Source organism: Triplophysa dalaica, chromosome 4 (genome assembly GCF_015846415.1).
Source record: "Triplophysa dalaica isolate WHDGS20190420 chromosome 4, ASM1584641v1, whole genome shotgun sequence".
NCBI classification, from domain to species: Eukaryota; Metazoa; Chordata; class Actinopteri; order Cypriniformes; family Nemacheilidae; genus Triplophysa; species Triplophysa dalaica.
The window spans coordinates 3,398,420-3,415,320 of NC_079545.1; the positions used below are offsets into that span (position 1 = coordinate 3,398,420).

At 39.7% G+C, this 16,901-nt stretch overlaps 1 protein-coding gene across 1 annotated transcript in view; it reads right to left on the minus strand.

Annotated features, from left to right (window-relative positions):
* Positions 1 to 16,901, minus strand: part of notch1b (notch receptor 1b) — a 42,474-nt gene continuing 25,573 nt past the window's right edge. Inside the window, exons 23-34 of the mRNA XM_056745459.1 lie at positions 15,642 to 15,899; positions 15,446 to 15,558; positions 8,183 to 8,754; positions 7,669 to 8,103; positions 7,369 to 7,517; positions 6,254 to 6,464; positions 5,990 to 6,077; positions 5,680 to 5,842; positions 3,954 to 4,249; positions 3,689 to 3,836; positions 2,790 to 2,887; positions 1 to 2,554 (exon numbers count right to left, since the gene is read on the minus strand). Coding sequence (XP_056601437.1) covers positions 1,238 to 2,554; positions 2,790 to 2,887; positions 3,689 to 3,836; positions 3,954 to 4,249; positions 5,680 to 5,842; positions 5,990 to 6,077; positions 6,254 to 6,464; positions 7,369 to 7,517; positions 7,669 to 8,103; positions 8,183 to 8,754; positions 15,446 to 15,558; positions 15,642 to 15,899 — 3,848 coding nt within the window. The 3' untranslated portion in view covers positions 1 to 1,237. The remainder of the gene's footprint in view (positions 2,555 to 2,789; positions 2,888 to 3,688; positions 3,837 to 3,953; positions 4,250 to 5,679; positions 5,843 to 5,989; positions 6,078 to 6,253; positions 6,465 to 7,368; positions 7,518 to 7,668; positions 8,104 to 8,182; positions 8,755 to 15,445; positions 15,559 to 15,641; positions 15,900 to 16,901) is intronic.

A 16,901-nucleotide genomic window follows, 5' to 3' on the forward strand; every position in this document is an offset into this window, starting at 1 on the left:
TCTCAATACACGTTGGTATCTTTTATTATGCAAAAAAGAAACATTTACAGACCGTAGAACCGACAGAAAAATCTCTGGGTGTAAACTACACATTTACATATTTTATAATCAGTGCTGTGTATATTTCTGAAAAATAATCACGGATACTGAGAGAGGATCATATATGACACCACCATGTCCCTTTATATTCAGACAAACTATTGGACAATAAATAGTGAGTCATAAATCATCTAACTGTGTAATTTTATAAGGCGTATCCTCTAACCATTCGGTGTATATGTCTCTTATATTTGTTTCTACCCCAGTGACACTGAGAAAAATATATACGTTCTGCGTATGATAGAAACTGTAACTACATAACATTAAAATATGTAAAATTTCCATGGCACACATAAGATTTCTGAAACAAAATCAAGTTTACATGACAAACGCATACAGTGTATCTATTTACAGTAGCCATAGGCTCAAACAAAGTTACAAAACTGGAAGTACAGTATAAAGAGAAGTTCAATTTGAAACACCTCCATAAAACCCCAGACACTTTTGGCCACGTGACCAATTCCACAAAACTGGAGGAAAAATACAGAGCACTTGACACTGCACCCGTTTCACACAAGTCGACATCAAGTATTCCCTCAGATCCTCACTCACATCCACACTCACAGCGAACGTTTAGAAATCTGCTTTTGCAGGTATTTAATATGTGATAAAGAAAGAACAAAATCATCCGGAACTATACTTAATGCTTAACGGTAACAACACCACTACTTCATTTGTAGTATAGACTTTGTAACAAAAAGGAATGAGAACATAACCAGAACAAAAATTACAAGAACTTTTCATCAGTCATTCGTCTTCTGATAACGGCAAAGCAGCTTGTTTCAGACAACACAAATCTAGTTAACACTGAAGTTTGTTGTGAAAAAAAAACATGCTTTCTAAAATGCCCATACATTTTTACAAATTTTTACAAAATTAGGTAAAACAAATCAAAAAAATTACGGCCAATCGTTAACTGAATAAAAGAGGCAATTTTAAGACCAATAAATACCCAGTGTGTACATGTGAGCAATATAAAATTATATATTGCATGACATTTTAAAACTTCATTATTATTATCAAGATATTTTTTGCCCCCCAAAAAACAGGTGAAAACATAAATAATAAAACGTCAATAAATAAAAAAAACATGTAAGTAATTCTGGTTTGAAAGAGTGCAGGCTTTAAAAAATCAGATTTATTTGAACTGCTCTGGTATGTGTCCTATTTGCGACTGCATGCTGGTGGGAGGGCTGGAAATGCCTTCGGACCAGTCCGACATATTGGAATGGGGCGAGGAGCTGGACCACTGGTCGGGTGAACCCGGCGAGGGTGTGAGGAAAGGGTGCTCAGGCACTTGGAGTTGGTGGTTGGGCGTGTTGCCATCCATAGTGGCAGAGTAACTGTGCTGGGAGGGTGGTGTTAGGAACTGCGTGCCGGCCATGCTGGGACCCAGAGAGGACGGGTTTAACAGTTGGGTCTCCTGGGGGATTATCGTATGGATGGGCATGCTGTTCCCGGTGCCCTGCTGGAGCTCCGGTCCACCCAGATCACCGCCGATGAAATTTTGGCTCACACCGCTGGGGTTGGAGCTCTGGAGCTGGATGCCCGGCTGCTGCTGTCTCTGTTGTATGTTTTGCTGCATCTGCTGCAGTAAATGCGGCTGCACGGTCAGGTGCGTGTTCTGCATGCCTTGGTAATTCATCATCTGAGATAGGGTGGCAGCGGGGTGGCCGTTGTGGAGAGACGTCATGAGACCGTGCTGGTTGGATTGGTGACCTGAGGTGTTCCTCAAGGCTCCGAATTGATTCGGCTGACCCATACCGCTGTGTATCCGACCGAGCCATTCGCACTGGCCGTTCATTCCCGATGATCCGTTAGAGCCGCCCACCGGCAGATGGGTGAGGCGAGGGAGTATCGGGTCAAACTGCATGTGCGTCAGGTCTTGCTTATTGGTCATACCCAGGTGATTGACACCCATGTGGCTGTCTGAGATTCCCTGCAACTGATTAAGTGTCATAGAAGGTGATTGTTGGAATGGTGATGTCATCAGGGGCGGCGAGGCGACGTCTGAAATGTACCCGTGGGGCGACTCCAGGGAGTCCACCGGTGAGAGCACGGCTGAGCTGTCTAACAAGTTTCCCTTCCCGTCTTGCGGATTCTTCTTCTTCTTGACTTTCATATCCTTGCTGTCCTTGCACCCGATGCCTTTTGCGCTGGGCTTTCTGGCTTTTTTGCTCTGGGTGGAGGGTTTCATGCCTCCCATGAAGGCGTTGGGAGAGCAGAGCGGTGGAGAAAGGGTGGTGCAAATGGAAGCGCTGTGCATGGGGGGGCTGCGGACCAGGTTGTACTCGTCGATGAGCCGCACGATGTCGTGGTGCATTCGTTCTTGAGCGATGTCTCGTGGGAGACGGTCCATGTGGTCGGTGATCTCTCGATTGGCAAAATGCTCGAGGAGAACTTTGGCGGTCTCGTAGCTTCCCTCCCTCGCTGCCAAAAACAGAGGGGTCTCCTCCTGAACATGGGAAACAAACATTTGTAAGCCAAAAGCATTTTGGTGTTAACAAAGATTTCCTTATTTTACCCAGATTCACAATGTTATGTTTCAAACAGAGGTGGCGATATATAGAGAAATCATAAAAAGTGCACTGTATGTCAGATAAAAGAGTCTCGTAATGTATTGGTGTAAAATGTCTATAGTAAATCTAGAAAGTATCATTTTTAGATACCATACTATCAAGTGCTCTTACCTTATTGTTCTGCATGTCTTTATTTGCACCGTTCTTTAGCAACACCACAGCAGCCTCCACATTATTTACAGCAGCTGCCCAATGAAGAGCAGACTTACCTACAGACAGAAAAAAACACAATTGTAAAACATGTGACAGTCAAACAAAATCTCACTTTACGAGTCAACTGTTAAAACATTGTTGTCGAAAAACAAGGGTATTATATTTACTGACTTAAACATTTCAGGCAAAATATTATTTCTATAAAAGATAAATATATCTTCTGCACAACACATTAACACCAAAGAAAATATTTTGAAAAATGTTGCTATCAGAAGTTTTTGGAGAAGAAAGAAAATGACAAAGGTTTAAAATGACAACGGTGACAGAATTCTCATCTTGATGGTAAAATATTCTTAAATTATGTCATGTGACTTGGTCCTTTTATTTAAAAATTTAATAAAAACAACAAAACTCATAATAAAACTATAATAACTCTATCTAAACCTTCTTTTATATTTGTTTCATTCAAATGCTTACCTATACTGATTTGCACATTTTTAAACCAACTCCATGAGGTGCGGTCTGGGATGTTTTTTAAGATGCTGATTATATTCTAGGTATTTGTTTAACTAGGAAAATACCTGTTAAAAATAACCAAACGCTACGAAATATCATGATTTTTAGTTGTTTCGCAAAATTAGGTTTTGTCTTATTTTAAATTATTTTATGTCATATTGAGGTCTCATTAAAAGTTTGTTAAGACCCCTTAGATCTAGTTAAAATAACCAATAAAAAAAACAATCATTTAAATGCTTTAGTTGTGTAAAGAAATTCATGTTGTAAGCAAATAGGTTGACTTGTGTTACATTTTTTAACACAGAGCATTTTTTATATCAAAAAGAAAAATTAAATCATACCGAAATCATCGACAGCATTTACATCAGCGTGGCAGTTAATGAGTTCCTCCACCATGCCCTCGACCGCCAGTCTCGCTGCCAGTATCAGAGGAGTGGTGCCATCTTGCATGCGGGCGTCTAGGTCTGTGGCACGGTTACGAATCAAAATCTGCAGGATGACAAATAATAGAAAAATTCTGAATTAATTAGATTCAAAATATTACAATTGAGCACATATTCATCACTGTGAATAAGCAACATCACATTGCATTCCCATCTCACACACCTGGAAAACTCCCTGCGCATCTGCAGCCACTGCAGCGTGTAGAGGAGTTCTTCCCATGTTGTCTTGAATGTTGGCGTCTGCGCTGGCCTCCAGAAGTCTTTTGGCAGCATCAGAGCGGGCGTAGCGGGCAGCCAGGTGCAGGGCGGTCTCGCCCGTACGGTCCGTCTGGTTGTGAAGGTTGGCGCCTTGGTAGATGAAGTCATTGATGACGTTGGTGGTGTCTTCTTCTTCCTCGCTGTTTCCTGTTTCAAGTCCTCCCCCGCTGCAGGATGCGATCATGAGAGGGGTGAAGCCATCTGAAGAGGATAAAATTAATCATTTCTGTTGATTATAATATTCTGATTTGCCAATACTATCAATTCATCTAGATATTTTTTTTAAGTATTTATATTCATTTTCATAATCATTTTATAATTTGCTTTCTTAATTTCTCCTAATGAGCTGTAAAATGCAACCTCTGAGCAATACATTCTCCTCTGACTGAGCCTTGTCTGATGGCAAACTAACACGTTTTATTTCTTAAAGTGAAGTAACAGACGCAAAGGAAACAAACAAATCGAAGTCACCCTAGATCACTTCGATAAGGGATTTTAATGAAGCGTGATGCTATGGTAAGGCCGGGGGAAGGAGGCCGGGCTTTGAAATCTCAATCGCTGGTAAAACTGAGTATCATCATCTCTAAGGAGCTGTTTTCTGCCCTGACTTCGACAGGGGCTTCTCAGCTTCAAACGGACCGCTATTCCCAGATCAGACCTGATTCGGTCGATTTAAAAACATCAATCCCCCAGAAAAGGAAAAATCTTGCGAAAGAATGTTGTCTTTGACAATCTGAAACAGTGCTTATCAAAAGACCATCTGAGCATTTTAATTAACAAAACACATGCAAGATGATCTGAATATTGTAAAACAAAACAAAATAATCTTTAAAACTGGTATAAAAATCACAGTCCAGGATTTCTAGCTCTCAGTCAGAGTCTTTGAAGTGCATTTCTGTTCCCTCGGGGCCCTGAGCATTAACTCCTACTTAAAGCTCCATTCAGTTTCTCAACCCAGCGCTCTACACACATACACATTGCGCAAACCAGAGAACAGGTGTAGTCTATGAACAAAGACACCTACTGCATTGGTTCTCAAAAAGAAATCAAAACGAACACGACCTCTTCATCTTTCTATTAATTTCACTGCCTTAAAAATCTGCAATATTCTAATAAATAAAAACATATTGCAATCTCTTTGTCAAACATCTAATTTAAGATATTGAGGCATATTCTTAGCTTCTGATTAAAAGGTTTATGGTTAAATATAAAGTTATAATATGCATTATATTATTACATTAATATTATTATTATTCATTTTTTAATTATATTTAAAGAATAAAAAAATTATGTTATAAACAACAAATAATATAAAATAGTATAGGATATAACGGTATATAATTTAATATATGCACAGTATACAGTATATACAAGATGACAACTGTTATAAAAATGAGTATAATTATAATTAACAAACACATTTTATAAGTAAATACATGTATAATTATAAATAAAATAAATTAATGATATATATATGTAAATAATATATACATTCAATTAAATTCGAAAATATATATACATATAAATATACAAACATTATATATAATGCTGTATATATAATAAATAACTATTGTTAATGTATATTAAAATGTGTTTAAAATTATATTATGCAAGATATAACAAGGGCCAACCTGGTCCCCGGACATTGACGTCCATGCAGTCGTTCTCTATCTCGCCCTGAGGGGGTGTAGGGGCAATGGAGGGAATGCGCAGGTCAGCTGCGTCCAGATGCTGCTGCGTCCATTGCCGGTGGTCCGTCTGATCATCTAAATCCAGCATCGCCTGCACCTCAGTCTGACAGAGAAAAAGAACACATTCAAAAACCTGCTTCTCCAGTGAGTATTACTTTAATATATTATTTATCAAGCAATGATTTGTAAATAAATATGGTTTGCTTGATTTGTCTCATCGTAGAAGAATTTGATGGGTTGCTTTGCTCACCTTGAAGTGTTTGGTGTCCATCGTTTCCTCCTCGCCCCATTCATTCAGGTTGTCATCCATTAAAGAAATGTCGGAGTTCTTCAGTGGCCTGTTCACACAAAAATGTCCCATTATACAAATTTCTCCGAGCACTTTATAAACATCCATCTATCAAACCCAACCATTCCATCACAGAGCAAAGCTTTACATCCATCCAAAATCTTAATTCAAACTTCCAAACTATTTCATGCCACCCGATCTCCAAAGATGTCACGGCATACTGACCTCAGACCGACAGAGTCTTCGCCGACCGGCTCTCTCCTCTTCTTTTTGCTCGGCTCGCTGGTCTTGAAACCCTCTGGAAACCAAAGTTGGCCATGTTCACGGCGACGTTTTCGAGAGGCGACCATTCCCACTGCGACAAAGGCCAACAGCGCCAGTCCCGCAAGAACCACGTACACCGGGTACAGCTCTAAGGGAGGCTCCTCGATCCTGCCTGAAACAAGAAGAAGGGTCGACATGTCAGAACCACAAAAGTGCGGGACGGCGCTCCAGGTCCGGTTCCTCGCGCGAAGTTGAAGAGCAAATCGCCTCGTGTCGACCCGGAGATGGGCGGACGATAGATGCGCGTTCGAGGTAATCAGAATTGCTAACCGCTCTTCATCAAAAAGAATGAGCTGGCAAATAAGAAACGAAGGAGGAAAGAAAAGAGGGAACTGAACACCTCCTCTCCCCTTCCTCAGCCCTGGAGACAACTTTACCACTTCTTCTTTAAGGGGAAAAAAAGAGAGGGATTAATGAACTTCAAATTACTGCGCACACTTTAAGCTGTAAAGACGACGGATTTATTAGGATTTTCGAGATAACAAAGACTCCCAACTTCTAGCACACTCCCGATCAATTTTTCTCCTCCCGCGTTTTTTTCTGGGCTCTCTCCGCTAACGATTTTGAAATGATAAACTCTGCTCACTTAAACCCTTGGAGATCCATTAAGTCCTGCTACGTTCAACAAGGTTAAGGTTGCGCCAGCCCCCACCATTTCAGATGTACGTCGTGCGTACGTACGTTAGAGTATCTCGTTGGGACAAATGAGTGTGTATCAATTAGCTGTTTCGGTGCCCGAAGCCGGTGGATTTGGCACCAGACTGCTGCATTGATTGTTCAGTCCGTCTGATACGCATTTGCTTCATTGTTATATGGAAGAAACACACAAACTTCAAAGCGATCCCTGTAATCCGCCGTAGGAGGCGGCTCATGGTGCAGGGTTAAAGGTTGGCGGTGGTGAATGCGGTTGGAATACAACTGAATAAGACGGGAGGCCGCTCTTGATTGAGAGAATTATGGGAATGCGCTAGGCACGCGACGACGCTCGTGCCTACCTGTGTGCGTTTAACACTCACTTGTGACCGCCTCGATGTAGTAAGGCACATTCAGATTGCCGCTGGAAGCCAAAGCTCCGAGGAAGGCTGCCACGTCGTTGGTGTTCTGGAAGCACTCGGAGGTCTGCTGGTAGCATTGACGGTTGTCTATCTCCAGGTATACCACAGAGCTGATGGAAAACAACGATAAAATGAAGCAACGTCACTTAATAAGACAAAATGCTACATGAGGCCTGGATTCAAGCACCCGTAACAGACAGAAAACTAGTTACAAATAACGTTCATTCTCGTAGACACATGCCCATATTTTCACATTCTTACCCTTTGATCTGCATGCTGTCCAGCTCTCTGCGTTGTCTTCCTCCTTCCACCACAATATTGTAGATGCCGTTCTTCACAGAGTTCAGGACATTACCAGAAGCGTCGGCCCAGCTGTCCAGAGAGCGTTTGATGTTGTGCTTCTTCAGCTCCTGCTCATTACCGTAATACGGGTAGATCATGAGTTCTCCCTTGCCGTCGCTCCGGAAAACCACGTTTGTGTGGAGAACCCGACTGAGCTCCCGCAGAAACCCGAAGGAGTTGTTCCGGAGCTGGTCGGGCATAATGTGGACGACGAGAACTAGGACTCCGGCGGCTAACTTTTCGGGGACGTTCCCGTCGCAGTCAAGCCCGTCCCACTCGCACTCGGCATTGTTGCAGCCCTGGTCGCAGTGGCCGTCTGCGTAGTGATCTTTGCAGTATTGGTCGTACAGTGGACTTTAGGAGAAGCAAAAATGATTAGAAACCGACACACTTTGTAACCTGAAGTATTTTTAAAGCATGAAACACCACTCACTTGCACTGGCCCTCCAGTCTCTGGCAGTCAAACCCGTCATACAAACATCCAGCGTTGTGACACTGTTCATCACACTTCCCGTTGTTGAAATAAAGCCAGCACTGCAGCGCGGCTGAGCAGTTCTGCCACGGGTCGACAAAGTTCAGCGAGCAGTCCCCTCCGTCCCAATCGCAGGCGTAGTTATTACAGGTGCTGTCGCAAATCTTGTTGGCCTTCTTCTTAAAGCACTCTGGTACCTCGCAGCTGACCGTCACCTCAGGAGCGGGCGTGATGTCTCGCCCTGTGCCGCCTCGGAAGCTGTAGTCCAGGATGTGGCAGAAGAGGCCATTGAAGCCGCTGGGGCAGATGCAGTGGTAGTAAGGAGCTTCTGAGATATACTCGCAGGTGCCTCCGTTGTAGCAGGGGTTGTCCTTACAGTGTCCTTCTGCGGGATCCTGGCACTCGGGACCATTGAAGGCGGGGACACACAAGCATTTAGGGCTCTTCTGACCGGAGACACAGGTACCGCCATTTTTGCAGTGGAGGCTGCCACAGGTGTGGGCTTCGTACTCACATGTTGAGCCTGTGAAACCCTATATGAGATACACATATATGAGTTGAACATTTTTTATTGCTCTTTTTAATCCAATACAGATAAGCAAGTTTACAGCAGTTGCCAAAATGTGACGTGCAACTTGACGTCTTTGAGTTTTATTCAAATATATTATGAATTATCTATTGTACCAAAAACTGTATGCATGCTGTGTAGCAGGACAACGATTCCACAAATTTTTATACCATTGTAGTCAATGTAATAATATTTTTTGTTTATATTAAAAGTGTAGTTTGTGTACACTTCATTTCCAGTGAGCTTTTTATTTTTCTGCCATTAAAAACAAATAATAGGAACTATTAGAAAAAAATTGAAAATACAGTAGATATTTCCAGTGAGTTTTTGATTTTGCTATGTATTTTTTTACCTATTTTTGGTATGCAATTAAATCATATCAAATACTATAGAAACAAGGAAAGAATAGAAAAAATATTTCCAGTGAGCTTTTTTGATTTTCTGTAATTTTTTTTACATTTTTGTAGAAAATGAAATAACATAAATATTAGAAAAAGAAGAAAATAATAGAAAAATAGGAAATCAAAAAGCTCTATATTGGATATTTCCAGTGAGTTTTTGATTTACCTATTTTTTGAAAAAAAAAAATACTAGAAATGTAAGTAAAAAATTGCCAAATAGATATTTAAAATCAGAACTGAATCTGTACACCTAGTAGATTACATAGATAGCTAATTTTCCAAGGTAAAAACATCCTAGTCATTTTACATGTATATTTTCTTTAAGAAAGTGTATCAATTGCCTCTCTTTTCCAAAAAAAAAAAACTTTAGGAAAAACATTTGTTAAACTAACATAGTTAACCCCAAACAGAAAATTTTGTCATGATGCAGGCTGGAAACAGAAGGCGGTAATAAAGCTTTGTGAAATGAAAAAGATCTAATATAAAAATATAACTGCAAGCAGTAATCATCGGGTTCGAGCAGTCTAAGGGGACTAAGGTCAACTGCCTTCGCAGACTACGGTCAGGAATCGCACCATAACACATCCGCAACGGATGACACTTACCCATATCCAGAAAAATGAAAGAAATGGTCAGCAACGGTTAATACAGACCACGCATGCTTACACTCATATGCAGGTTTAAACAGATAAGGGACGAGTGAAATTAACCAATTCTCATGTCTCTACGATGTTCTGTTCCAGAGATATAGGTCTAGCTTAATGGTTGCTAAGTTAACCTGTTTAGTTGCTATGGATGTGGCATGGCACCTGCCATACATTATGATAGACGTGTATACATTTTTTTTAAGGCTTTAGGCCAGGAGCATCTTAAATAGATACATTGATTCACATTCATAATATTCTAGAATGCCATGGCATTTAAATTATGCTTAATTTTATACAAACACCTCACATAATACAATATACCCCATTTTGATGTTTGCTTTGAACTTCAGGAAGTCATGTTTACCATGTCTAAATGCCTAAATTTATTGAGCTGCTGCCATGTGACTGGCTGAGTAGCAATTTGGGTTTACATGCAATTAAACTGGTTTTATCTAATAAAGCTTTGTTATATATATATATATCAACACTCATCTTAAAAGCAAGCAGACATGTGCTATATTTATAGATGTGTAAATATGGAGCAACGTTTAATGTGTAATACATTATATTTCTAACACTGTCTTCCTGTGAGACACATTTCATTACACACACATGCACACTCTCGATCACACAAGACATACAGAACTATACAGTGCATTCAAACTCATATGATACAGAGGGAAATGATATCCATAAACACACACGCACACTACACACCTTTATCCTGCACATATTTATCGTTCCTTTAGCAAAGCTACATGCATTGTGATCTGGTGACTCTATAAGAAAGCCATCGAAATGAATGTCTCTTCCTATGAGCATCACATTTTGCATGCTTGTTAAGTGTCATAATATGTATAATAGTACTAAATGGCAAGTAAGTTGGATTATTTATTAAGGAGTATCGACATATAACATACTCGTTTCACGCTAATATAATAAAGGACCCTGTTATGGTCACAAAACAAAAAAAACTCAACATGATTTTGATGATTATTGACCTAGAGAGTCCAAAGAAATGAACTGAGGTGGAAATTTTGAAATTGCTTGAAAGTCCTTGAACAAGTTTGAAAAAGTAGTTTTTTAAATCATCACCAATATCTCACAAACCATTTGATAGACATCAATGGTTCAAGAGGCAAAGTTGTTATGAATAAGGAGATCTATCGTTTGATATCAATAGTTTGTGTATTACTCAAATGTCACGTGACGAACAGTTGTCTAGGCTACCAAAAGACATGTGCATTATGCCATTTTTATTATTATAGCGCCACCTAGTGTCCAAACGCCACGTTCTTTTTTATGTGAAATCCTAGTGATGGTCTCCAGATATTTCCTGAGCCCCTTGCTGTTATGTTAAACCGTTCTTGATTTGAGGCCATTTAAATGTGATAGGCTCCGCCCATTTTTTTATTTTGGGGCCCCTAAGCGACCGTGAAAGGAAATTTCAACTTTTTTTGATAATTATTTACCTTCACACTCAACACAAGTCATCTACATTGGTTTGGGTCTGATCGGTCAAAAACTCAGGGACAAGTTTGCGAAGAAAGGTTTCTATCAATATCTGCGATAACTCACAAACCATTTGATCGACAGAAGTTGTTCTAGAGGCAAAGTTGTTTAGAATAAGGAGATCTATCATATAATACAAATAGTTTGGTTATATGTCAAGTGTCACATGATACACAAATGTTTAAGCACTACTAAAGCGTTATTTCGCCCCCCGGTGGCCAAATGAGTTCACATTTCTTACAGACCTTAAGGACCTTGAGATGAATAAGCCCAGCGAGTGTCGTTTTGACCCGGTGTAATGAGCGCTCAAAATTCATTGGCCAATGGCGGCCATGTTTTTTGACATACGTCAATGTCCTTTTAGATATTCATGAAGCATGAGACAAAGAGACACCATACCAATTATCAAGTCATTCGGGCAAAGGGTTGCGTAGTTATAGCCATTTTCTAGCTCATTCAAATTATAGCGCCACCTAGTGGCCAAAATGCCACATTTTTTTTATTGTGACTCCGGACTGAGGGTCTACACATATGTTCCAAGCCCCATGAAGATATCTCAAACAGTTCACGAGTTATGGCCATTTTAGCTAAATATGCCACTTCCGGTTTGGACGTTTTAGCGCCACCTAGCGGCCGTGAATGGAAAATTCAACTTTTTTTCGATAACTATTTACATTCACAGTCCACAGAATTCATCAACGTTGGTTTGGTTTCGATAGGGCAAAAATCCAGGGACTAGTTCATTTTTTTTTTTTTTCATAAAATGCAAATTAGCGAAAAAATTTGCATACCGGAAATGAAATCGGAGATATACGTTTTTTAAGTTTTGAGCCAGTGATTACACTGATATAAGACACTTGGGTGTGCGACCAATGGTTTAGGAGTATAAGGCGCAAACGCGCTTTTCATCGTTGTAGCGCCACCTATGGGCCGATTTGGCTGGCTCCGTGTATCTGAGTAGCGACAAGGACTACTACCATCTGACCAAGTCTCAGCTCTGTCGGTCTTACGGTTTGGGCTGCAGCATCAGTTTTAGGGCAGAATAATAATAAGAATAAAATTAAAGCTGCAAGCAGCATTTAGCGGGTTCGAGCAGTCTAAGGCCTCTATTGGCCTTGCCATTGTCAACTAGGCTCAGGAATGGCACCGTAACAAATCCACAACGAATGACACTCTTCCACACCAAGAAATATGACAGAAACGGTTGGTAACTTTTAATACAGACCATGCATGCGTACACTCGTATGCAAAAACGGGCGTAAACCGATAATACCTAAGGGACGAGTGCAATAAACCATTTCTCATGTCTCTATGATGATTTGTTGCAGAGATAGAGATCTTACTAAACGGTTGCTAAGCTAACCTGTTCGGTTGCCATGGGTGTCAATTAATACCTGTCAATTAATAACACATCAAACCACAAGTCAAACGAACCAAGCCCCGTGTCTTTATAATATTCTACTGCAGAGATGTAGGTCTGGCTAGACGATTGCAAAAAATAATCTGTTTGGTTGCTAAGGGTGTGGCTTGGCAGCTGTCAATTGATAAAGAACGAAGCCATTAGCAAAACAAAGCAACTCCTGTGTCTCTAAAACATTCTATTGCACAGATATAGGTCTTTTTTTTAATACAATGCACATTCTTCAAAATAGCTTATTTTTTGTTCTGAAGAATTGATAAAAAAAATACGACCAATTTAAATAGATAATTGATTCACATTCATGGTCTGCAACAATATTCCAGAAGACCTTGCCATTTAAGTGATGCTTATTTGGTTGAGTCTGGTGACTCTGAAGGCCATTGGAGTACAGTGAGCTCATTGTCATGTTCAAGAAACCAGTTTGAGATCATTTGAGCTTTCTGACATGGTCGATTTTTTTTACTGCTGGAAGTAGCCATCAAAACATGGACATGGTTGGCAACAATCCTCAGGTGGTATGTGTTATCTAATATATCCCATACCATATATCCAATTGTTTCTCCATTTTGATGCTCGGTTTGAACTTCAGCAAGTGTGTTTACCACGTCTAGATGCCAAAATGGATTGAGTTTATGCTATGTGACTGGCTGATTAGCAATTTGACTAGCAAATGATGTATTTATTAAAGACAAGTTTAAAATAGTAATTTTAAATGTATGATATTTCACCTTTTTGACTGTTGTGAAGGCATGCCTCTTCCGATAAGAATCACATGTTGCATGCTTGTTTTGTGTCATAATATGTATAATAGTACTTAATGGCAAGTCAGTTGGATTAATTATTAAGGAGTGGTGACCTTCACCACACTTGTTTCACGCTAATATAATAAAGGACCCTGTTATGGTCACAAAACAAAAAAAAACTCAACATGTTTTTGATGATTATTGACCTAGAGAGTCCAGAGAAATGTACTGTGGTGGAAATTTTGTAATTGCTTGAAAATCTTTGAACAAGTTTGCAAAAGTAGGTTTTATACATCATCACCAATAACTCACAAACCATTTGATAGACATCAATGGTTCAAGAGGCAAAGTTGTTATGAATGAGGAGATCTATCGTTTGATATCAATAGTTTGTGTATTAGTCAAATGTCACATGACACAAAGTTGTCCAGGCCACCAAAATACATGTACATTTTGCCTTTTTTAATGTTTTAGCGCCACCTAGTATCCAAACGCCACCTTCCTTTGTATGTGACCTTGGAGTGATGGTCTACACATACCATCTGAGCCCCATGATGATATGTTAAGCCGTTCTGGATTTATGGCCATTTTAATGTGATAGGCTCAGACCATTTTAAGTTTTGGCGTCCCTAAGCAGCGGTGAAAGAAAAATTTCAACTTTTTTTCAATGATTATTTACATTCACACTCCACAGAAGTCATCTGCATTGGTTTGGTTCCTATCGGTTGAAAAACCAGGAACTAGTTCGCGAAAGTAGGTTTTTGACATCATCAGCGATAACTCACGAACCGTTTGATCAATAGAAGTTGTTCCAGAGGCAAAGTTGCTCAGAATGAAGAGTACTATCATATTATAACCATAGTTTGGGTAAATGTCAAATATCACGTGATACACAGTTGTGCATGCACTCCAAAAGCGCTATTACGCCCCCAGGTGGCCGAATAAGTTCATGTTTCTTACACACCGTCAGGACCATGAGACAAATAAGCCCAGTGAGTGGCGTTTTGATCGGCCTCCGTTAACCCGGCGTAATGAGTGCTCAAACTTCATCGACCAATGGCGGCCATGTTTTTTGATATACGCCAATGTCCATTTAGATATTTATGTAGAATGAGACAAAGACACACCATACCAAATAATAAGTCAATCGGGCAAACTGTTGCGTAGTTATAGACATTTTCTAGCTCATTCAAATTATAGCGCCATCTAGTGGCCAAACGCCACTGTCTTTTTATTGTGACCCCGGACTGAGGGTTTACACATGTGTTCCAAGCCCCATGAAGATATCTCAAACAGTTCAGGAGTTATGGCCATTTTAGCTAAATATGTTACTTCCGGTTTGGATGTTTTAGCGCCACCTAGCGACCGTGAATTGAAAATTGAACTTTTTTTTAATAATTATTCATATTCACACTCCACAGAACTCATCAGCGTTGGTTTGGTTCCAATAGGGCAAAAATCCAGGGACTAGTTCATTTTTTTTTTTTTTCATAAAATGCTAATTACCGAAAAATCTATAATGGCGGAAATGAAATCGGAGATATACGTTTTTTAAGTTTTGAGCCAGTGATTACACTGATATAAGACACTTGGGTGTGCGACAAACGGTTTCGGAGTAACAAGCGCAAACGCGTTTGGTATTGCTATAGCGCCACCTATGGGTCGATATGGCTGGCTCCGTGTATCTGAGTAGCGACAAGGACTACTACCATCTGACCAAGTCTCAGCTCTGTCGGCCTTACGGTTTGGGCTGGCAGTATCAGTTTTATGGCAGAATAATAATAAGAAGAATAATAAAACCTACAAATACAATAGGTTTCTAGCCCTTCGGGCTCGAACCCTAACTAACAAATACAATAGGTTTCTAGCCCTTCGGGCTCGAACCCTAAAAATAAATGCTGACATATGATGTTAACCCGCGTATTATCCTCACCGGTGGACATTTACAGATGAAGCCATGAGGAGTATTACTGGCCACAGCACATGTACCTCCGTTCCTACAAGGCTTTCCCTTACACCCATCAAATACTTTCTCACAGCGCTGACCTGCGGAGAAACACAAACATGCTCATGTTAGCTTATGTCACAGAGAAATGAGACAGAGAGATGGTGACAGTTGCCTGCCGTACCTGTGTAGCCAGTGCGACACTCGCAGCGGAAGTTATTCGTGAGCTGTGTGCAGCTATGTGTGCCCCGGGGGTCACAAGGGTTGGACAAACACTCGTTGACGTCGCCCTCACAGCGTTCCCCGACGTATCCTGGCAGGCAGATGCAGTGGTATCCGCCCACTCGGTCCACGCAGCGGCCGTGGTTAAAACACTTGGGCTCTTGGGTGATGGGGTCGGTGAAGGGCGTGCAGTCGTCAATGTTGATCTCACAGTGAACACCTGAGAGACGAACAGGGAGAATTGTGTTATAAAAAACTTGTTTTACCCTGCTAAAAAACAGCCTTGTTTAAGTTGTTTAGTTAGAAAAAGGAAAATCTAAATTTAATTGTAATATTTGGTTATTTATATGAACTTAAATGCAAAGTTCTTGAATATTGTATTGGGTAAAAAGTGAGTGCGGGCCTTCAAATATTGTTGGGGCCTTGAAGTAAAAATCAGCTGATCCAATAAAAAATAAAGATTAAAATAAACAGCAAATACAAATACTGGGTAAAATAAAAACATTTACTAAAAATGAATAAATAAAAAATAGGTTTCATTTTGTTGTTCATTTGTGTAATTCATATTCTACAGTGATTTCAAATTTGATATTGGGTTAAAAAAATATTTTAGTTGTATTTTAGGGGCATTTTGTTAGGACAGAAATGGCAGAGAGACGGGATTCGAACTCGGGTCGCTGTGAGCGCACTGGCACTTTATATCAGCACGCTAACCACAGGGCTATTTAATTATATATTTCATTTTAATAACAATGATTTAGAAAAAAATATTTATTTTTTAAATATATTTAAAATTAATATTCCTCAATGATTTAGAATTATAAATATTTTTTATGTTTGAAATATATTTATTATTATAATTCAATCATTTAGAATTTTAATTTTAATTAACAATGATTAAGGATGTTTTTAAATCTTATTTTTAATAATTATATTTAGTATTCCTCACGTCTCTCATCTTGCAATGCATTCAGCAATCACACTGTATATCCTGCACTTGCTAATTGCACTTCTGGTTAGACCTAAACTACATTTCGTTACACTGTACTTGTATATGTGTAATGACAATAAAGTTGAATCTAATCTAATCTAATCTAATAATGAAACTGTGAAACCTTTTGGAGCATCACAACGACAATGCCCTAAAATGCTGTTTAGTTAGGCAACACACTAGATTCTAAAGCTAGTCAATCTGATATAATGCACTACGCAAACATTTCCT